General features: G+C 40.7%; 2 protein-coding genes across 2 annotated transcripts; both read left to right on the forward strand.

Annotated features, from left to right (window-relative positions):
* The first annotated feature begins 6,794 nt into the window (after positions 1–6,794).
* On the forward strand, positions 6,795–15,343 carry polr3h (polymerase (RNA) III (DNA directed) polypeptide H). Its single transcript, XM_040006090.1, has 6 exons — positions 6,795–7,058; positions 8,120–8,216; positions 8,396–8,482; positions 9,422–9,485; positions 9,874–10,108; positions 14,788–15,343. Exons 1-6 carry the CDS (start codon positions 6,948–6,950, stop codon positions 14,836–14,838), a joined length of 645 nt encoding a protein of 214 aa, XP_039862024.1. The 5' UTR covers positions 6,795–6,947; the 3' UTR covers positions 14,839–15,343.
* A 532-nt stretch (positions 15,344–15,875) lies between these two features.
* On the forward strand, positions 15,876–23,068 carry csdc2b (cold shock domain containing C2, RNA binding b). Its single transcript, XM_040006091.1, has 4 exons — positions 15,876–16,044; positions 17,425–17,795; positions 18,533–18,655; positions 20,981–23,068. The coding sequence occupies exons 2-4, from the start codon at positions 17,614–17,616 to the stop codon at positions 21,141–21,143; spliced, it is 468 nt and encodes a 155-aa protein (XP_039862025.1). The 5' UTR covers positions 15,876–16,044; positions 17,425–17,613; the 3' UTR covers positions 21,144–23,068.
* Positions 23,069–23,315: the final 247 nt, after the last annotated feature.

The following is a 23,315-nucleotide window of genomic DNA, read 5'->3' on the forward strand; positions in this document are numbered from 1 at the left end:
GCACTTGTAATCGTGTTGATAATGCTGAACCTTACTGTGAGAAACTGCAAAGGCAGACCAGCACAACCTGCAATACAAATCACCCTTAAGCAGGACAGAGACCAGCAGATTTGTGTCTGCGTGAGTGGCTTTAGTGATGGCAGAGGTGTCAGTGTTTGAGGTGTCATGAATAATAAATGTTCAGCTGTGAATACATCTAATTGCAATGCTGGAGCAGCAGAAGGAAAAGTGGCTGAGGGTGGAGAAAGTGCCAGTAAATGAATAATGTGGGGAGAAAAAAAGTCTGCACCAATGCAGAAATTATTCCTCTTGATTTTATTTCCATGCTCTGCAGGAAGTGAACGTGTGGGCAAGTCAGTGTCTAACTTGTGACATTTGGTTCAGTCTTTAATGATCAAATGATTTTGTAGGGAACATGCCTTGATGTCTCTGGTGTTTGTTGTTTAGCATCTTGGTAAAATTCAAAGACGATAAACTGTCTTCATTATATCTTGCTTTTGAGAATATGTTTTTGGAAGAAATATATAAATGTGTAGTACTGTGCCAAAGTATCAAGTCACTCCTCATTTCTCTATATTTAGCTAGGAAATGGAAATATAGGTGCATATACAGGGAGTGCAGAATTATTAGGCAAATGAGTATTTTGTCCACATCATCCTCTTCATGCATGTTGTCTTACTCCAAGCTGTATAGGCTCGAAAGCCTACTACCAATTAAGCATATTAGGTGATGTGCATCTCTGTAATGAGAAGGGGTGTGGTCTAATGACATCAACACCCTATATCAGGTGTGCATAATTATTAGGCAACATCCTTTCCTTTGGCAAAATGGGTCAAAAGAAGGACTTGACAGGCTCAGAAAAGTCAAAAATAGTGAGATATCTTGCAGAGGGATGCAGCAGTCTCAAAATTGCAAAGCTTCTGAAGCGTGATCATCGAACAATCAAGCGTTTCATTCAAAATAGTCAACAGGGTCGCAAGAAGCGTGTGGAAAAACCAAGGTGCAAAATAACTGCCCATGAACTGAGAAAAGTCAAGCGTGCAGCTGCCAAGATGCCACTTGCCACCAGTTTGGCCATATTTCAGAGCTGCAACATCACTGGAGTGCTCAAAAGCACAAGGTGTGCAATACTCAGAGACATGGCCAAGGTAAGAAAGGCTGAAAGACGACCACCACTGAACAAGACACACAAGCTGAAACGTCAAGACTGGGCCAAGAAATATCTCAAGACTGGTTTTTCTAAGGTTTTATGGACTGATGAAATGAGAGTGAGTCTTGATGGGCCAGATGGATGGGCCCGTGGCTGGATTGGTAAAGGGCAGAGAGCTCCAGTCCGACTCAGACGCCAGCAAGGTGGAGGTGGAGTACTGGTTTGGGCTGGTATCATCAAAGATGAGCTTGTGGGGCCTTTTCGGGTTGAGGATGGAGTCAAGCTCAACTCCCAGTCCTACTGCCAGTTTCTGGAAGGCACCTTCTTCAAGCAGTGGTACAGGAAGAAGTCTGCATCCTTCAAGAAAAACATGATTTTCATGCAGGACAATGCTCCATCACACGCGTCCAAGTACTCCACAGCGTGGCTGGCAAGAAAGGGTATAAAAGAAGAAAAACTAATGACATGGCCACCTTGTTCACCTGATCTGAACCCCATTGAGAACCTGTGGTCCATCATCAAATGTGAGATTTACAAGGAGGGAAAACAGTACACCTCTCTGAACAGTGTCTGGGAGGCTGTGGTTGCTGCTGCACGCAATGTTGATGGTGAACAGATCAAAACACTGACAGAATCCATGGATGGCAGGCTTTTGAGTGTCCTTGCAAAGAAAGGTGGCTATATTGGTCGCTGATTTGTTTTTGTTTTGTTTTTGAATGTCAGAAATGTATATTTGTGAATTTGGAGATGTTATATTGGTTTCACTGGTAAAAATAAATAATTGAAATGGGTATATATTTGTTTTTTGTTAAGTTGCCTAATAATTATGCACAGTAATAGTCACCTGCACACACAGATATCCCCCTAAAATAGCTAAAACTAAAAACAAACTAAAAACTACTTCCAAAAACATTCAGCTTTGATATTAATGAGTTTTTTGGGTTCATTGAGAACATGGTTGTTGTTCAATAATAAAATTATTCCTCAAAAATACAACTTGCCTAATAATTCTGCACTCCCTGTATGTATATGTATATGTATGTATGTATGTGTATATATATATATATATATATATATATATATATATATATATATGACCCAGTGTGCAATTCTAACAAGCTTGAAAGTCAAAATTTGGTACGATCACCTTTATTCTTCAACACACTTATTCTCTCTAAGGCAGTTTTTTTGACATTTCTTTAAGTCGTCTTCAGGAATAGTTCTCCAGGCTTCTTGAAGGACCTTCAACGCTCTTCTTTTCAATGTTGGCTTTGTTCTGTTCTCTGTCAGGATGATCCCATCCTGCTTCAATAATGTTGAGGTCTGTGCTCTGGGGAGGCCAATCCATGACTGATAGTTTTCCACAGTGTGTGTGGTTTATTTTCCTTCCTATCCAGGTTTGCTTTTACATTGCCAGTGTGTTTGGGATCATTGTCATGCTGAAAAATTTGATTCATCACTCAACTCAATTTTATTTATATAGTGCCAAATCACAACAATAGTCATCCTTAGACAGAACTAGGCTCAGGGAAGTCCAGATACTATTAGTCTATTGTTTCCTCAGATGTATTGTAAGGACATACAGCGCATCATGCTGAGTTATGCCAAGTTTTTGGCTAATAGTTCTTTTTTTTTTTTAAACAAACCCTTGTTTGTGCAAAAATACCATTTTAAACATGTCAAACTGTTATATTTGGTGTTTTTTTTGGAAGATTTTACTAAAGAGTAAATTATGTTGTAAATTAGTGCAAAAATGTACAAGTTTCACTGAACGAGCCCATTCTCACACCACACCAATGATTTTACTTGCCACAGATTTACAAGTTTAGACTCCCAAAACATCAAACCCAAATCAAATCGTATGTCTGAGGAGCCCTGCAAAACCACATGTGGACGGTTCAAGGAAAGGTGTCCAAGCAAGTGTTCGAGGTTTTATTACATGTTCATAATGACATGACTTTTAGTATAATAAAATTAAAACATCTTTGACACGTATCCATGAATAAAGCAACACCGCAGTGGTTTAATAAAACTCAATGAGAATATTTTTCTAGGGAGGCTCAGCAAAGGTTGTAAATTCAATAATTAATTGTTCAGTTATTTGACTTTGTGTGTAGTTTGGTGCTATCAAGTGGTGAGTTTTTTCAACAACATATTTGTTCCATTTTCAATGAGATCTCATCGCATTTATGTTTAACAACTCCCACCATCCCTTCAATATTCTACATAGAGAAAATGTAATCAAAGGGAACGTCTTATATTTTTATGTGGAAAATGTAACTAATTGCTTGGATTGCTCAACAGTGACATGTGACCTGCAGATGAAAAAAGTGGTGGAAAAACCATTTTAATCCAAAGCAGCTCTCAGACTTAATGATCCCAGTGTATTGATTGATATTGTATGTTTTTTCTAGGATATATATATATATATTTTTATATATATAAAATATATATATAGAAAAATCTTTTTATATAGATTTTTTATACACACACACACACTGTGTATGTGTCCTGAGATGTCTAGGGCCATCTCAGGCCCATCTCTGGGTGATGTCCTTGAGGCCTGGAGTTGCCCACCCCTGCAGTAACTGCTGGTTGTTCAATGAGAGGAACCAAAAACACATGTTTACAATCCGTTTCACTTTTATAGGTCTGTAACAAAGTGAATCCATCTAAACACCACCTGTTTTTGTGTGACTGGACAACACTCCCACTGTTGGGGAAACTGACAAATAACCAGAACAAAGCCTGAAAGAAAAGCTTACAACACTGAGTCACAATTTATTTTCTGAGCTTCAGAAAATGTTTTTTGACCTGCAATAAACACCTGCACTCACAGATTTTTGGAGATAAAATATCTTAATTTCAGGAGCAGGCCCACACCTCTAAACAGGCCCACACCTCTAAACATGCCCTTTCCGGTTCTTATACGATCCCTCAGTTGTACAAGCTGTTCTCGTTTGAAAAAGTCCAGCGCTGCCCCCTGCTGGATGATCCACAGCTGCCTTCAGGAGCTCTGATAGACTGAGCCAAACACCTGGGCAACTTGACCTTCAACATCTGGAACAACATGAAGGACATGGTCTCCTACACTCCTCTCATTCTGGACCCAAACACTGCTCATCCAGACCTTATCCTGTCTGAAGATCTGAACAGTGAGAGAAGGAGAGAGGCAGCGGCTTCCTGATAATCCAGAGAGGTTTGATTGGTTCTATTCTGTCATGAGCTCTGAGGGCTTTAACTCAGGGACTCACAGCTGGGATGTCGAGGTTGGAGACAGTACAAGCTGGATGCTTGGTGTGGTAGAAGAGTCTATCAACAGGAAGGGAAACATAGAGTCTGGATTTTGGGGAGTAGTGGTCTGTTTAGGTAAATACTCAACACGCTCACCATCAGCTGGATTCACTGCTCTCTCAGTTCAGAAGAAGCTCCAGAGGATCACAAATCAAAAGGATCAATCAAACAGTAAACACAAATCCATAACGTCTCACCCAGTTTCCCAAACATTGTATTGTCGGGTCAAAATGAAGCTCTAAACTCAAAACCATTCACTCTTGCTGAAAAACCAAACTTTGCCCACAGACATCACACACAAGGGCTCAGAAACACACACACTATAACATAGTCTTACACATTGGTGCAATAAATTACAATATTAATGATTTCCAAAACTGGCAAGTTACGTTGCTTGTGGTTCTTCCCCTCTAAACCTTTTCACATAATGAACACAAAAGACGCAACCAATGTATCTACAGTGGCACATTTTTATTCATGTACCATACAGTACAACACACACCAAAAACATTATTCCACCTCAGCATCCTGTCTTTGGTCTGAGTCAGGCCAGAAAATCTCATCCACATCACAGGCTATATTGGCCCTGGCCAGGCAGTGAGGGTAAAATCCTCATGCATGCCTGATCCACCCCTGGCATGCATCTACTGATATATCTAGGCAGGCTTCTTACAAGAGCCCGATGGCCAATTATGTTCCCCCACCTCCTCCCGGTTGTCCTAGACCACCTCCTCCTCCTCCACCTCTTCCTTTGCATCTCTTTGGATCCATTGCTTAACCAAAGGTTTTTAGTGGGAAGTTTTTGCAGCATGTACAGCATGAATAAGTGCGCTCGCATGCTCTTTTTTTGTCAGCATCATAAGATCTGCCACTAACACCAGATGGTGATTGGAAATATATTATCTTCAAACTCTTGTAAAAGTCTTTTGGAGATCTTTTTAGTTTCTGGTAGTGGGCCTCAATCGTCCTCTGTTTTTCCACACCATGAGAATAACCTTGTTCGTAGTTTTCGCTTCTTTCGGAAGAGGCGATCTTTGAATATAGAAATGACCACTTCCTGGTGCGGCTGAGCTACAGCCAGTGCAGTCTTTATGGAATATCCAGCACCTTTGAAATGTCTTTAAAAATGGCTTTTTCAAGACTTTTGATCCTCTTTTGTTTGATATTTAGTGGTTTTTCTTTAACTTGCGCCCACAGAGACGCTGACTCTTCGGACGGCGACACCTTTGCCTTTCTTGAGGCGCTTGTAATTACGGCATTTATGATCTCTTTAAAGAGCATCTGTTCCTTGGTGCATTTTTTGGGCCCTCTGCTACGGAGAGATCAGACTCCAGATCAGCTGACTGTGGCTCCTCCTGATTCAGTTGCTAGGGTGCAAGGATGGGGGCAGCACACACAGTGCTCTAATTTCTCCCCTGTACTTGTGCCAGTTTCCCACAAGTACATTTTTGTGAGTTAAAATCTAACAGGCAGAAGGCAAATGCATTTGGCACGATGTTGGTGCAGGCGACTATAAATCACACTGTTCACACAAACACAAACCCCGAGGCTTCATGCATTAAAGAAATGCACATTTACATTCCATGTGTCAAAAAAGAAACAAAAAACCCCAACTCAGTTTAAAAATACACAAAAAGCTGAAAAGTGTGTTTTGCTGTGTTAACTCAAGTGCATCAAGATGTAACACTAATATTTTTTTTAAATGTACACTAGTATGATAAGACAGTTACCATGGACTGACATGAGTTAAACTTAAACATGAATTATTATTGTTATTATTAATAACAATAATTTACAGAAACCTATTAAATCTTTGTTGTAATGAAAATCAATCAATCAATAATAATTGTCGATAGAACGAAAGTCAAAATGGAATTTCTTTACAGATTTGTCGTCAGCTCTTAAGGATTTAATTATTACATGATTTATGACTCATCACATTTTTGGTTATGATTTATGATGTATGTATAATAATTTATTATAAAAACCTGTATTGGATTAAGTAGCAGAATGTAACTTTTGCTAACAAATTAACAATTTCAAAATTGCAGCGCAGACTTCTTATTCAGCTACTCAGCACCCTTACCGTAATCTCGGTAATAAAGTAGCAACCAAATTCAAGGTGACTTTGGTAATTGCCCTCAACAGACCAGGTTTTCTGACTTGACTTGACCCTTCTGGACTACACAGCCGGGGGTATGAAGTACCAGAACCTCCAAGCTTTTGGCCCTTTCTGGCATGTCGTGGCAGGCCGTGGTATGTTACACTAACGAGTCCATGGTTTGCGGTATTTGTTAGCAATTGCAGTGTTACATCCACTAGGTGGCACCAAAAACCTGCCGTAGTCGTTTAGAATTGCGACATGCCGTAAATCAGCTGTCGCAAAAACAAACAAACAAGAAACGTGGATACTACTTTCTAATCATTAATTAATGTTTTTATTGCTTTTATTATTATTTCAACGCATGTTAATTGGTGGGTAGGTGACCAGTGTCCGGTCATCATGTTCGTGCTGGTGGAAATGGTCGACACGGTGCGGATTCCGCCGTGGAATTTTCACCGGCAACTCAACGAGGCTGTAGCGGAGGAACTGAACAAGAAACTGGCCAACAAGGTGATGGAGACAATTCTAGCAGACTTAGGATCAATTTTCACCACACAAAACATAAGCTGTACTAACAGTTCATCCAGGGTCCTTTATAAATTCATCCTCTTATTTTTAAGCTATACGCGTGGGTGGCAAATGCAAGGAAAAACCCGACCTCTCCACTGAGTGGATTCAGTGGCTCTGTTATTCAGTACGATTTGGTTTCACTTTGCCCTTTAGCAGATAAAACTAGTGTAGGTCACTAAACAAAGGGCTTAGATAACTTGAACACCTGTGTGAGATCTTGGAAAGCACTCACCATTATCATCGTTATCACTAAAACATGAAATGAGGGCGTATGTTGTGGAAAGTGATCATCCCTCTAATAGAGTTCAAGAAAGGCTAATGTTTCCATGGCATCTGGTGACCCTAAACCTTGCTGAGACCCATCCAGGTTATCTGAACTACTCCTGCGGTCAGAGCCTGATCAAAAAAGCCTTTAGATACCCATTACTAGTCTCCTTCAATGGTACAAGCCTTTAAACACTGAAGTTCTTGATAGTTCACCTCATGAGTAGTGCTTTGAGAAGAGATGCAATGTATTGAGGCATCTTCAGTAAGAGAAGACATGGCATTGCCACCTAGACTTGAGATACAACAATTTTAATAGGGAATTCCATTTACAAACATTTTTAGGATAAGACTGGTCTTTCTTTCGAAAACTGAGCCTCAGTGCTGTAAATAAACCTGCCATCATCAGTTTATACTCTAACCCATAATGAGGAATGGAAATGATTCTGTGAGAAATGTAAATATTTACATGTCTTTAAAAAGTGCACACAGCTCTGAAAAATATTCTTTACTTTGTCTTTTTGGCTAAAAAAAAAAAGATACATTTAATATTCTTCCTTAAAAATATGTTGCTACTGTATTTATATTAGGCATATAGCAGAGTCCTGATTTATAGACAAGAAAGCATTTATTAGCAAGCACATAATACCAGTATTTGGCAGCTAAAATACTGAACATATTTTGTCCTTTTAGCAGAAGTTTGTATGTTAAATTGTGTAGTGCTGTGCTTACATTAGGTGGTCTATAACGTGGGACTCTGCATCTGCTTGTACGACATCACAAAACTCGAGGACTCCTATATATTCCCAGGAGATGGAGCCTCTCACACCAAAGGTATGACGATCATCATCAAATAGCTGAGACAGCCTTGCTGTAGTTGAGTTAAAGTCATATACTGCTTGTAATACCTCAGACATCAAAGCAAAACTCACCTTTTTCTACTGTTAGTGCACAAACAAGGTAGATGGTGGTGAGTGGTACCTCCTCCTTACCTTCTCTGGTCTTTGTGTCAGTTCATTTCAGGTATGTTGTTTTTCACCCGTTCCTTGATGAGATCCTCATCGGCAAGATCAAGTACTGCAGTCAGGAGGGAGTTTACGGTAATTTTTGACATCTGCACAGCACCATTTTAACACATGTGTCTGCACGTTTATTCTCCACACCCTCAGAGGAAGGTTAGGGCGGCAACAAACAAGCATTCTCCTTGCTGACTGATATCAGCCTCGAAACCAACCATCAAAATCTCCCAGAGTTCAGGGTGACATCTTTAGAAGTTTTTTTTAACCAGTATTTAAGCTATTAACTGTGCAGTAATGCAGAGACTGTCTACAAATCAACATTTTGGAACCTTTTGCTTAAAAAATATAAATAACTTGTCAGTGTCTCCAGTGCCAGAAGGTGCCACCCTCATGTATGCTTTATTGGTACCCTCCAAATAACTTTCCATTATGGTTAAGACAGTATGGAAGGCACAGCAGGAACCTACAGAATGTCAAACACTGTATCAAAAGATCATAGAAACAGGAGAATACAAAATCAGTCCCATCGCATCATTCAAAATCATGGATGAGCTCATCTACCGTGTTGTCAAACTTACCGCACAAGACCCTGTTTCAAGTCTACATACCAAACAGCTTTGAGTGGCAGTTACTGGAGTGTTACCACCACGATCACGGGATTTTTTTTGGCTTTAAATATTGGAACAATTAGCACCGTGTGTTGTGAATTTTAGTAAATCAGTTTGGACGCTTGATTTAAATATTCTCCTCCCTGTTTTTGTGCCTTTAGAAAGAAGTTCATATGCAAGCGGGTCGGTCGCATCTTATGTGCAGTCTTCTCGTTGCGCTGTCTTTGTAAATACTGTATATAAAAAAATCATCATTATACATGATTTTTGATTAAAATATTTTCTACAAGGTATTTAAAGATGATCGTGAAGCTTTTCTTTAAAGTCTGCTTAAGAAACTTCCTGTGTCCCTACTTTCATCTGCAGCAGGCAATATAAAAGTACCTTTCTAAAGCACTTCTCTGCTTCACAGTGACCATGGGCTTCTTTGATGACATTCTCATCCCACCAGAGTCACTTCAGCAGCCTGCAAAATTGTATCCTGACATATGTTTCTGTGAATTACATAAAGGGTTCATTCACTTCACATTCACACACTGGTGGAGGCAAGCTACAGTTGTAGCCACAGCTGCCCTGGGGCAGACTGACAGAAGCGAGGCTGCCATATCGCGCCATCGGCCCCTCTGGCCAACACCAGTAGGCAAGTAGGGTAAAGTGTCTTGCCCAGGGACACAACGACCAGGACAGAGAGCCCAGGGATCGAACCGGCGACCTTCCGGTTACAGATGCGATTCCCAACCCCCTGAGCCACGGTCGCCCCGTCATAAAGTGCAGCTTTGTTTCCAAATCCCTGTTATTATAATCAAAATGATGTTTAGGTTATTTTCTTAGCTTAAGTGAAGCCTTCCTTAGTTGCCACTTCAGTGATGAAGCCGAGCAAGTTTGGCTTTGGGAGTATGAGACCGATGAGGGTGCCCATGACCTCTACATGGACCAAGGAGAGGAGATCCGTTTCAGGGTGACAGATGAAGTCTTTGTGGATACGTCACCAACAGGCCCGGCCACTGCCGCCTCTGATACGGCGGCACAACCGGGACAGTCAACGGCACCACCAAAAGAAGACGGCGGGGAGAAGAAAGAGGCACCATATACGCTGATTGTAAGAAAATACACTTTCTTATCATCTTCAATAAACATCATAAAGCTGTGTTTTACTACTGCAATCGGTTTTAAATCAAAAGTCAAGATGTGACTGAAGTGCAGTGAAATTGCAGACTTTCAGCTTTTCATTCAAAGCGTTTCACAAAAAAAATTGTATTGGCTGTTTAAGAAATTTATACACAGCCAAGATTTTCTGACGGGAATTGGAAAACTGGTTTTGTGGCCTCACATTTTTGCTGCTTTTCACTATAATTTGTATATGAGGCCAAAAGAGATGTCAGCGGCAGTGAAAGAAGCAGTCATTAAGCTGAAAATCCCAAATAAAAACATGTCAGAGAAGCACAGCAGAAACCTCAGTAGGAGGCAAATCAACAAGCTGGTGAAGAACTGACCAGCGTAGCAACCTCAAAAGGCCTGAAAAGACCACAGAAGACAACTAAAGTGTGTGACGATGGAATTAAGAAAAACAACTTCACAACATCTAACCAAGTCGGAAACACTTTTGAGGAGTGCCAAAGTGTACAAGCTAGAGACACTTTCATTAATGGAAATACAGCGAGTTTATAGCAAAGTGCAAACTGCTGGTTACACTCAAGGATAAGAAGGTAAGATTAGATCTCACCTGAAAACATCTAAAAGAGCAACAAAGAGAAAACAAGACGAACTTGACTGACAGAGGAAAGTATGAAGGAGTGATAAGCCACATAATACCGCATTGCCTGTCAAACATGGAAGTGTTGCAGTGGAAATGTTATTGCATGAGCATATATACATATAGACATACCTGTGTAACTGGTTTACTGGTGTTTATTGATGACGTTACCCATTTTTGAAGCAGCAGGATAAATTGTGAAGTGTAGAGCGCTGAACTCGCTGTTGAGATTCAGACAAATGCCGCAAAACTGGATAATGACCCGAATTAAACTGTAAATTTAACTCAAGAAACGGGAGGTTCTTTGGTGGCTGAGTCAGTCACCCGACACCCACAAATACAGCACAAACAAGCAGCTACTGAATGAGGTAGAGCATCTCAAAGGAGGAGACGGAGCATTTGGCGATGACCACGGGTCTTTCAAGAGTTCACAGTCACTGACTACAAAGTGTTTCCATCCAGTTATTAAAAACGATCTCTATTTTTAAATGACAATTAACCAGTTGTTATTGATCAGTTAATTCTGAGCCTTTGTACATAACGGACTTTGTATAAAAATGTCTGGAGTATCGGAATACATGTACCGGCGTTACGTATTGAAAATACAAAATATGAGTAACTGTATTTTGTTACAGTTACCATTTTAAAAGGTACAAGGCAATGAGTAGTTTATTGTTGTTACGTATAAAGTACAAGACATTGTAAGATGATTAAAACAAGCAAATAAACTAACTAACTAATTAACAAACAAACAAACAAACAAACAACAGTATATAAAATCAAAACAGATAAAATCAGAACAGTAGATAAAATCAGTAGTTAAATGTAAGTTTTGAAATTTAAGCTTAAAGTGTGGATTTGGTGCTTTATTCAAATGCAGCTGAGAACAGGTGAGTCTTCAACCTGGATTTAAATAAACTGAGTGTTTCAGCTGATCTGAGGCTTTCTGGGAGTTTGTTCCAGATATAAGGAGCATAAAAGCTGAATGCAGCTTCTCCGTGTCTGGTTCTGACTCTGGGAACTGATAAAAGACCGGATCCAGATGACCTGAGGGATCTGGATGGTTCATACTGGGTCAGGAGGTCATTGATGTATTTTGGTCCTAAACCATTCAGAGCTTTATAGGCCAGCATCAGAACTTTAAAGTCTATCCTCTGACGGACAGGCAGCCAGTGTAAGGACCTCAGAGCTGGACTGATGTGGTCCACTTTTTTGGTCTTAGTGAGGACTCGAGCAGCAGAGTTCTGAATGAGCTGTAGTTGTCTGACTGATTTTTTAGGTAGACCTGTAAAGATGCTGTTACAGTAATCAAGCCTACTAAAGATGAATGCATGGACTAGTTTTTCCAGGTCCTGTTGAGACATCAGATCTTTTATCCTTGATATATTCTTGAGGTGATAGTAAGCTGACTTTGTTATTGTCTTAATGTGTTTTTCTAAGTTTAGGTCTGCATCCATCACTACACCCAAATTTCTCGCCTGGTTTGTGGTTTTTAGATGTATAGATTGAAGTTCTCTGGTGACCTGTAATCGTTTTTCTTTGGCGCCAAAGACTATTACCTCAGTTTTGTTTTTGTTTAGCTGGAGAAAATTGTGGCACAACCAGTCATTGATTTCCTCAATGCATTTACCAAGAGCCTGTACAGGGCCTCGGTCTCCTGGTGACATTGTGATATATATTTGTGTGTCATCTGCATAGCTGTGATAGTTTATTTTGTTGTTGTTTATAATCTGTGCCAGTGGGAGCATGTAGATGTTAAACAGAAGGGGTCCCAAGATGGAACCTTGGGGAACTCCACATGTGATACTTGTCTGCTCAGATGTGAAGTTACCTATTGATACAAAGTATTTCCTGTTTTCTAAGTATGTTTTGAACCAGTTTAGTACAGTTCCTGAAAGACCTGTCCAGTTCTCCAGTCGTTTGAGTAATATGTTGTGGTCAACTGTATCAAATGCTGCACTGAGATCCAGTAAAACTAGGACTGACATTTTTCCACTGTCTGTATTCAGACATATGTCATTAAACACTTTGGTCAGAGCGGTTTCAGTGCTGTGGTTCTGTCTAAAACCTGACTGGAAGGCATCGTAGCAATTCAGAATAAAGTTACTTTGTTGAAATCGATGGATTACACAGCGGTCTTTTCCTGTTTCATATGTTAGGCTGTGTGCTCTCTATTTTTGGTAATTCCACACTGGTGGAAACCCCAAAAAACATGCATTAAGAGGCTCCAATGCCTGTGTCTCAATCTCGCGGCCCAGGTCACCTCTACATGCAGCCTGCATTATGACGTGAAGAAATATTTTTTAAAATTATTGTTCAAAAAATCTTTTAACATGAGGGCAACAGGCAGAGTGTTACAGGCATAGCCCTAACGAATGTAGCCTCATGGGCAGTGTAGTCCAGTTGTAAGTAAGCTATTAAGACTCGACTGTACACTGTGTTCGTGTTTTCCTCCGAAACAATAAGTTCTGTTAGAGCAGCCTTTCAACGCTTCTCTCTGTCTCTCGCTAGCAAAGTTGACCCAGACAACAAAGTAAAGCTAGTTTTTGGTTACGAGCCCGACACGGAGCCCAACACATTAGCCAGAGGTCCCTTTACTACGGTTCGGAGCCGTGGACCTGTTTTATATATGCGCGGAATAGTTTTCTATACGAGATCGCTGCAAAATTTGCAGCCTTACCTAATGTCCACCCTACTGTTACTCATTTTGGAATACATTTTAATAGTAACCTTCCCAACACTGGTAACACTTAATGCAATGCTTTCCTTTAACCCCTTGAATTAAAGCTCGCATTATGACTGATCGATATAAAATCCACTGCAGTGATGTTGAGAGGCAAAAACGACAAAAAAGTGCCCAACAAATTATGGCGCTAACAGTAACCTTGTGGTAATTAAGGCGTTGCCTTCATCTGTATGGCTGAAGGAGTCAACCAGGTTTTTCTTACCAAGCTGTCTCTAAATGGACACAAGAAAAGTTTTTTTTAAAACCATCCTTTTCATCGCTCTAGTGAAAGAAGTAATTACCACTGTGTGACTAAAGTGATCAAGACTTTTGCATCCCTCTGTGTTAGGCAGTGGGATGTGTTGTGTCAGTGTCACAAGCTAAGAAAAAAAAAACAAGAAGGCAATAGCAGTTTTGTTCTCTAGCTTTTCTGGGAGGAGCACCTTTGGAGCTAGACCTCGTTTCTTATGGTCGTGCAGTTCGGTCTCATGAAAATGATGCTGGGAGCTCGGACATCTAGAGATCGCAAGATAAAACACTTGATTAAAGTAGATATTTCCTATGAACTCCTGACTCCTGTTTGCAGTGCAGTAGAAGACCATAAACTTTGCTATCTTTACCTAACCTGACTGATACAGGACATTTACATTAGTGTACAAAGAAGTAAGAGGAAGGTGCAGCACTGATGCGAGACCAATATCATTACATTCACGTCTAAAAATGGGTCACTATTAAAATGTTATGTGTGTGCATGTTAAAAACATTTATCAAGCCCCAAATAGTTTTGTCTCTCTTTACTCATGCATACAAAATTAGGTACATGCTTATTTATAGATAACTTTTTAAATGCTGGATTGCAAAATAATGTCAAACTTGTGGCAGTGGAGCTTTAGCTTTTTGGAAGCCTTTTTTCCCCTGCTGTTTCTGTGTTGTGTTGTGTTCAGACCCGGAGATCATTTAGAAGCTTAATTGATGCTTAAAACTGGAGAAAATTGATGGAAAATTCATAACGAACAAGACCTGTAAGCAGAATAGATAATGTGAGTGGCATCTGTAAAATCTGAATTCTTCCATAGTGACAAGTTGCTCTTTTCAGCTCTTCAGCTTTATGTGAAAGCATAGTAGCCAGCATTGATTTTCTTTGTGTTTACCACACCAAGAATTGAAGTATGATGTGACCGATATGTATACGTTTTCCTGAAACAAGAGACCTACACAGCCTTGTGGATGTGCAGTGGCTTGAACTCTTCTAAAAGTCAAGGATCACACCCACCCTGACCTTTTCCACTTTTTGTTTCAGGGCACCATCTGTGAGCCAGGGCTCGGGCTGCTGTCATGGTGGAACAGCTAGCACTGAGTCTTTAACGCTAGCTGTTCAAACATCATAGCTGATCTGAGGCACGAGGGACCCTCGGCAAAGGTCGCTGAACCCCACTGTTTTGGTGCCTGTTTCCACCCATGTGGCATCCGTGTGATGGAGAACCAGTTCTTCCTTGGTGCCTTTTGAGCAGCAGTCCTTTCTGTGTCACATGCAGAACGTGGGGTAATTTAAAAGGGACGAGACAGTTTGTATGGAAGCACTGACTTTATGCAAGAATATTATTTACCATTTAATGTAATTAAGTTCAAATCTTTCAGGCGGGGGGGAGAAATAAGTGTGACCCTACTGTATATATAAACTGCATCCAGCGGCAAAATCAAAAAGAATATGTCACCAGCATTGCATGTTGTAAAAGATGTTATTTTTATTTGACATACCTCCACCTCCAGGATCTGCTGCACACATCCTCAGTGTGTGCTAACCCCCCACCCCTTCCTGTTTTTTTTTCCCACAATAAAAGTCGAAATGAGAGCTAGCTGCTCTGTGGATTTTTCATTCTGTGTGATTATAGAAAGTATATCAGAAAGGATTAGTGAGCAGCCTTTAAATCCTTCAGTGTAATGGGCAGTGAAGGACACAGTCAGATCTGCCCTCTGCACACTTAATGTCAGTCTACACACACACAGATGTGTTTATTGTGCAATCAGTGGGCTGTTTCATGTGACAACTGCATGGTTGATGTTGTGAAACAAGGACAGTCTGCGCTGGAAAGGGAGCAGCAGAAATGTTACATATGAACTAAGTCACCATTTGAATAAGTAGCGTTATGTAGGGTACTAAATAATGTGAACACGAGCTCATTTTTGCATCCTGACTCTGTCAGCAGTCATCAGTATAAATCTATAAATGCAAAGCCGTCAGTAGCAGCGCATAAACGACATACACGGTGAAACCAGCCTTCACCACACGAGGCTGGCATGGAAGTCAAGGAATGAGGGAAGTCATTTTCTCTCCCACACAGTCACATCACGGCATCGGAATCTCCGCCAGCTGCGCAGACTCACCAGCACCCCCCCCCCTACACTCCCCCGCCTCTCTCTTCGTCACATCAGGGTTTTCCGTCGATCTGCGCGGATTTGGCTTATTTATTTAATTACTCGTTATATAATACGCACTGACTTAAAACACACGCACTCACTCCCTGACCGTCCTCAGCCTACTAACGGAACAGATGCAGTAAGTATCATTTCTGGGAATGCATACGTGTGTAAGTGCCAGCAGAGAGGGTGTGTGTGTGTCAGTGTGTCTTTGTGCTTGGATCGGGACGTACTGTATTCTTTGCACGCCTGATTGACAGTCAGAGCTGGATCAGAAAAAGACAGGCTTGATGTGTGTTTTCCTGATTGTGTGGAGGATCGGTCGCCTTCCGTCGTCTCTCTGACTGTTGACGAAGCCACTTTTCACTCTGCTTTTGTTCCAACTTACACAGAGCACACAGAGCGCTTTATCCTCTTATTTTTTCGCAGAAATTGCACACTTGCAGGTGTGAGTCGAGGAAAATGTTTCTTTATGCTATGAAAAACGAAAACAAAGGAAACGACAGTTTATCCGGCTGTAAAGTGTATAATAGTGGATTCTCTGAGGACAGACTCCGCAATCAGTCAGGCCTTTCCATTTAAATTCTTTTTGCTTGATTCATTTTGTCATTCAGATGTTCTCCAGCTGTTGCATGTGGGTAAAAGTGAAAACTGTCGCTTCATTTCTTTCCCCCCTCTGTGATAAACACCTTAAAAGTCACCTATCATTCACGCAGAGAGCTGCTTTTCTTTAAATTTAATTTAATTTATTTATTTATTTGCATGCAGACTGCCATATCAGGTGCTAGTATAAGTGGGCCTTCTATTATGTTAGTCCTCTGGGATTACACTGACGTCACGAACGCGCCACTCTCCGCGGACTTCTGCAGCTGTTTTGACGTCACGTAGCGTGCCTGCATCATCAGATGAGTGGGCGTAAAGAAAAATACACCCTACACACACACACACATACACACACGCTATATCCTACCCAGCTTATATGAAATATAGACTATGATGTTAGTTTTCAGGACCATATTATTAGTTTTAGTTGAGTAGTTAAAATTGATACATTGATTGGAAGTGGAATTCAGGTAGCTGTAAGTTGAATATTATCAATATTTGCAAAGAGGCAATCCCAAAATGAGTTTATGCACTCATCCAAACACAGAAACAGCTAAATAATGCTTTTAGTGACTCTTCTTAACCTGACAGGAAGAACTGAGCTTTAACTGTGTCATCATGTGCCATGTCTTATACATCTGCACTATAGGACCTCTGCTAAGGATTTAAAAATGTGAGATGTTGGCATCCAGTGGCATTGCTCATCTTATTAATCTGTCAGTGACAAATCTCCCATTAATTAACGCGATTTACACTACTCGCTTGCACAATAACTCTTCTCCTTCAGCGAACTTCATCTATCTACATTTGGATCTAGTTCTTTGAATTGTTTGTGGTTTTTGGCTTCAACCATCTGGCCAAAAATATGACAGCTCCTTGATCTCCCTGGTCTCTCTTGCTCTCTGTTTCCTCACAGCTAGTCCTCCTAACAGACCTGAGGCAACAGCGCTGACCTGAATTTCCCCCAGACCTGTTTCCCAAACTGAGGCGGGCCCCTCTGAGCATACGGGCTAACAGATACACAGGAAGACAGACAGCAGTGTCAGCAGCTACATCTACAACATCCCCCCACCCCTAAATCGTCCTCTTCTTTATCACATCTGACATGGCGGACCCCAGTCTCACATCGCCCTCTGGGACCCCTCTGCGTTCCCCCAGCAGCTCTGTCACCCTGTCCTTCCCCTTCTTGAGCGAGAGGAGCCGGGTGTGGGAGGAAGGAAGGGAGCAGCCCCTGCCGCGAGAACTGCCCAGCCCACTGCCGACCAAACGCACCCGCACATACTCTGCGTACGTATCATTAGATTATTTACAAAGCAGTGAGAGATGAAAAGTTCTCATGCACTTGCATCTTACTTCAATGTTTCCATCTCTTACTTTTTAATTTTTTTAAATGCTTGGCTTACATTTAAGAGAATAATCAGAACCAGAATCAGAGAGACTTTATTTATCCCCAAGAGGCAATTAAGATACTGCTTTAACTTAAGTATGCTTTAACTTAAGTATGCTTAAGTTAAAGGTATATAAAATAGTTTAATGTAGTTCCACCTTGACTCAATACAGCAGCAACATTAAACTATCTGATCCAACACTGACCGACAGGTTACCCCAGGTTGCTGAGTACTTTTACCTGCTACAGAGTAATTTTAAATTGCAGTATTGTTACTCAGAATGTGTGAAGGACTGACACATTGTGGGACGATTGTGCCTCAGCAGATTAGTGCTCTCGTCTCTGCTGTCGTTGCGCCGTGACGTTGTGAGGCAGTTTGTGTGGGAGCAGATTTCATCAGCACTTCATCTGCTTTTCTCACCTCCTTGTTAAATGCTTCTCTCTGTTATCCCACGCCTGCATTTGTCAGGCTGAAAGAGTGTGACCCATTAAATGTATCACATAAGCATTGTTCCAAACTGCTTTTTGTCTTGTTTGTTTACTCTCCGCTGGAGGAACAGAACAGCTTTTGGACTATAAAAAGCCTATTTTATTGTTGATGTAAGCGATTTCATTGTCTTCCTCTTTCTGTCCACAGCACTGTGCGCGCTCACTCAGGTCCAGTTTTTAAAGGAGTATGTAAGAACTTCTCCAGGTCACAAGGTCACGGTTTCATCCAACCTTCCCACGGCGGTGAAGACATCTTTGTTCACATCTCAGAGTGAGTGGAAACAAAGCTGAACGCACAGCAGACTAATATGTTGTGTTAGCTGAATAAAAAATAGCGGATCTGCAGTGTCAACTGCACAGGAAGGACAGGAAGAACTGAGCAAACATCTCTGTACTTATTTTCAAATCGAAAGCATTTTTCTCTCTCACTTTATTACTTCTCTTACTCTGAATCCAGGAAAAGCTCATCTGTAGTGATTTTTTAAAATGATTTTTTGACAAGCAATGTGGCAAATGTTAGTAAAGACTCTGAAAACTGGTGCAAACTGATTATGCAGGATGATCCTGTTACCCTGGGGCTGTCTTCCAATTTTCTTTCTATGAACGGATGTCTGGACCTTATTGTGTAAAGGGAACAATTCCTTTAAAGAGAGCAGTCTTACATTTTGGAGAGGATTGAGTTGCTTGGATGAGGCGTTTTACTACTCTCATGTCTGTTTGTGAGAGTGGAAGGAGGAGGCATGTAGCTTTCTCTGTCAGTACACATAAATGTAAAAACAACAGCCACTGTTTTAAATCTTTTTAAGTTAATTGGTAGCTCAGAGGAGACGAGAGATCGATGTTAGGCTCTGAATGGAGGGGAAAGAGCTGCTTTCTCCTCTGTGTGCTCTAACACCACACTTCATCATGTGAATGGTTTTGGTATTTTCCCAAATGTCAGCCTATCCCTGTAAGTCGCTGCTTCTTTGGTTCATTGTGCAGTGTGGAGGAAATTTAGACAGAATAGTTAAAATAGAAGAGGCTTCAAATGGTCGTGATTATCAAACAGGTTCTCACATGTTGTGTGAATAACGCGAAAAAGTTAAAAACAGATTTTCTGTTGTAATTTTTACATAAGCGGATTGTTAATTGTTGATGGCGCCTCCTGTACAGCTAGGAAATAATCATTTGACCCCCTGCTGATTTTTGAATTTCCTAACTCACAAAAAAATGATTTGCATGTGACTGTGTGAAATAAGTCTTTGATCCACTACAAACCTGCAAGAATTCTGGCTCTCACACATTGGCTGTGTACCTATGTGGCACACAGCTTACTATCAATCAGTTACACATGTTTATGATCCAAACTCATTATGCACATGTACCACATCTGTTGACAGTTTCTCCCATTCCAACCTCTCCACTATGATACTCAAAACCAAAGGCCGACCAAGGGACATCAGGGACGAGACAGTAGGCCTGCAAAAGAATGGAATAGACTAAAAGACCTTGGTCAGAAGGAGACACCTGTCTACATGATTACTGGGAAATGGAAGAAATATAATATCAGTCGCCCTCGATCTGGAGCTTCATTCATGATCTTGCCTTATGGCAGCGTGGACCACAGTAACCAAGAACACGCTGCAATGGACTGAAATCTTGCAAGTCCCTCTGCTGAAGAAGTTTTACAGTTTTACAATGAACACCTAAATAACTCAGAGAAGGATTAGAAGAAAGGATTATGGTTGGGTGAAAGCAAAATCTAGCTCCATGATGGGTCAAGTTTTGGACCCATGGTGGGTCTCGAACTTGACCCGCATGGACAAAGAGAAATACTGAGTATAAGTCAAAGAACACCATCCCCCAAAGCAAAGCACAAAGGTGGAGACATTATGCTTTGAGGCTATTTTTCTGCTAAGGGTACAGGACAGGTTCAGTTTGTTCAGGAACTAATAGATGTGGCAATGTACTGCAATCCTCCCTCCCTCAGGCCGAACACTGATGGGTCGTGGGTGGGTCTTCTAACATGGCACTGACCCAAAACATACCAACAAAGGAGAGGCTAAAGAAGAAACACGTTAAGGTCATGGAGTGGCCAAACTAGTCTCCAGACTTCAGTTTTATAGAAAATCTGTGGAGGGAGCTGGTGATTTAAGTTGCCAAGCAACAGCAAAGAAAACTAAAAGATTTCTGTAAAGAGTAACATAGGAGTAGTAGTAAAGAGAAGTAGCAAATCCCTCATGAGATGTGTGCAAACCTGGTGACCGACTATAATAAACGTCCTACCGCTGTGCTAACCAACAAAGATTTCCCCACCACATGCTAGGTCATGTTTTGCTTGAGGATCAAATACTCATTATTACTCAATGACATGCAAATCATTTGATAACTTTCATGTAGCCTGTTCTTTTTTTCTGGATTTCTTTTGTTGCTTCGTTTTCCATTGAATCTGCCATATAAATTAGAGACTTTGTTTTTTGTAAGCAAGCAAACTTACAAATTCCGGCGTGGATCAAATAATTATTTCTCTCACTCTGTGTTCCTGTCAGCTTTTATCCTCATTGCAAAGCAAAACGCTCTAATTCAGTTTCATTGTCCTGAATTTTCTACATTTCAGCATCGAGGGGGAATACGTCCCAGTCGAGGGAGATGAAGTCACATACAAAGTATGCCGGGTCCCACCCAAAAACCTGAAGGTGCAGGCGGTGGAGGTGAAGATCACACACCTCAAGCCAGGAACGAAACATGAGACCTGGTCTGGGCAGATCATCAGCTCGTAGGGAGAGAGCTGTGGGCCTGTTGGGCTGCATTGGACTGGATTTGGTGTGCGCTGAAAGAGGTGCTCTGGGACTGACACTTTTTTTTAAAGGTTTTCCTTTCACAGAAAACATGCCCGGTGTTAATAAGAGTCAATAATGAAGTTGTTTTTGTGTCTACCCTACAGAGCTGACATGTCCTGTTCAAAAATGTCCACTGCTCTCATGAATTTTGTTTGGGATTGTAAACTGACCTGTGAGAGCTTTGAAAGGATGGGTCTGTAAAGGATGAAAAAGTAGAAAAGACATCATGCTGTTATATTATTCTGAAAACTGACATAAGTGAGGAGTAAACTGGGCAGAGAAAGTTGAACAACAGGCTGGATTCGGTTTTACTTCCCCTGATAGCAGCTCACCAAAGTTTCAGGGATCACATGTCTGGGTCAGATCACTTATCACAACATACTCACATGTCCAACTTTGAACAGATGAGTAGGAACTTCGTATTCAATGTGTTAAAATATTTAAAAAATATTAAGAGTATTAAGTCTGAAAAGATCTAAAGAAGTTAAAACTGGTTTAGCATTAAAAACCCACAAAAACGAAATCCCTACAAATCTTACAGTAACTACTTCCATATTTGCACCCATGACAGGACCTCCTTTTTGTTTCAGATCACCATTTTAAGACACACAACTGAGAGGGAAATGTTCTTCTGTGTTATTGTCAATGTTAGAGTAAACTTTTAAATGTTGTCTGTTGTGATGGGAGACCGAGGCAGACAAGATCAAACATTAACATTTCAAAAATATGAAATATATACAGGTTACTGCAAGCGTTTCCTTTAAGAATAACCACCTTTTACTGTATTGTCTTGTTTGTGGTCACTTCATTTTATCGTTCGCTTGTTGGTTTGTTTGTGCGTCTGTATGTCAGACTGCTTTGTTTTTCAAATAATGCAGTTAAAAGTTGCACTTAAGAAATTTTCAATACGAAAACTGCAGCGGTACTCGAGACATTTGTCTTAGTTTGTTTTTAAAAAAATCCTTTCGTCAAAGGATCTGGAGCCATGGATTACTTGTGTGTACATTTTGTTTTCTATTCATAGAAACATATATGTGTGTGATTTACTGAGTCATTGTGATTGTGAACTGCCAATGCGTTCTCATCCCAGAGCGTCAAATCCTGCTGTTCTCTCAGATGCGGCTTGTGTTGCCAAATTATGCATAAGATGTCCTTTGATGTCTGGACCTCAACACACTGCCTGTGGCATTTGTGCACGCTGCAAGTTAATGGTCCTCTTTTAAAGTCCACATGAGGAGGTTGCAGGGAAGGTGGTGCTGCAACTCAGAAGCTAGTTAGCCAGGATTCATTTGTTTGCTTCCTGTTTGAGAGCTTAACACTTTGAAATGTGGTTTACTTGGTTTTTGCTGGATGATTTTAGTTTTCAGGCCTGATTATTTCACCACTTTCCTTTCGCTGTACTAACTAACAAATGCAAAAATGTAAAAATAAATCCTGAAAGATGGGGGAAAAATGTGATCCCAAAGGGTTTTTGTTACACACCTAATGTCTAAACCTAAAAGGCCACCGTGTGTGTGTAATTGGGAGACGCCAGTGGCTTTACCAAAACGGGAGTATTAGACGCCATGAGAACGGGCTGCAACCAACTTGACTGCAGAGTTGCAGAGCTGGGTGCCAATAGTGCATATTGTCATATTGTTGTTCTTCAGGTTGAAAACTGTACTGTAAATCATTTTATGTGTTCCACTGAGTCTCTGTCTTTCTGTCAGTGTCACTGCCTGATTTTTTTAGTTTTTTCATTGTGAAATTTTACTTCATTAATTGGTGTTTTTGTCTTTCTGTAGACGAGCCACCGTTGTGGTAATCCTAGTCATCACTTCTACTGAGCCTTGAAAGAACATTAAAGCAGGTTATGATTCACTTGACTCTTGGAAGGTGTGTCTATTTTGAAAAATGCTGGACCACTGCAACTCAGGCAGCTTGTGTGGTAGACGGCTTGCAGAGGAAATGGCTGTTTCTTGTGGATGTAGCTGCTGGAGAGTCTTGTTTTAAACTGTTAAGCTGTTAATATGTATAAGAAATAAGCACTGATAAAAAAAAAAAAAAAAAAAATCACATAAGTAAACAAGGAAAAAGGTGATTTTTTTCCCCTTAAACAGTTTATTAGAGACT

Source organism: Simochromis diagramma, unplaced genomic scaffold (assembly GCF_900408965.1).
Source record: "Simochromis diagramma unplaced genomic scaffold, fSimDia1.1 OVJJ01000510.1, whole genome shotgun sequence".
Classification (NCBI taxonomy): Eukaryota; Metazoa; Chordata; class Actinopteri; order Cichliformes; family Cichlidae; genus Simochromis; species Simochromis diagramma.

Coding starts and splice junctions, on each gene's coding strand:
- polr3h (XM_040006090.1), top strand. CDS start 6,948: ATGTTCGTGCTGGTGGAAATGGTCGACACGGTGCGGATTCCGCCGTGG. Junction 7,059..8,119: donor ACAAGAAACTGGCCAACAAG/GTGATGGAGACA, acceptor TGCTTACATTAG/GTGGTCTATAACGTGGGACT. Junction 9,486..9,873: donor CTTCAGCAGCCTGCAAAATT/GTATCCTGACAT, acceptor TTGCCACTTCAG/TGATGAAGCCGAGCAAGTTT.
- csdc2b (XM_040006091.1), top strand. CDS start 17,614: ATGGCGGACCCCAGTCTCACATCGCCCTCTGGGACCCCTCTGCGTTCC. Junction 17,796..18,532: donor CGCACCCGCACATACTCTGC/GTACGTATCATT, acceptor TTCTGTCCACAG/CACTGTGCGCGCTCACTCAG. Junction 18,656..20,980: donor ATCTTTGTTCACATCTCAGA/GTGAGTGGAAAC, acceptor TCTACATTTCAG/CATCGAGGGGGAATACGTCC.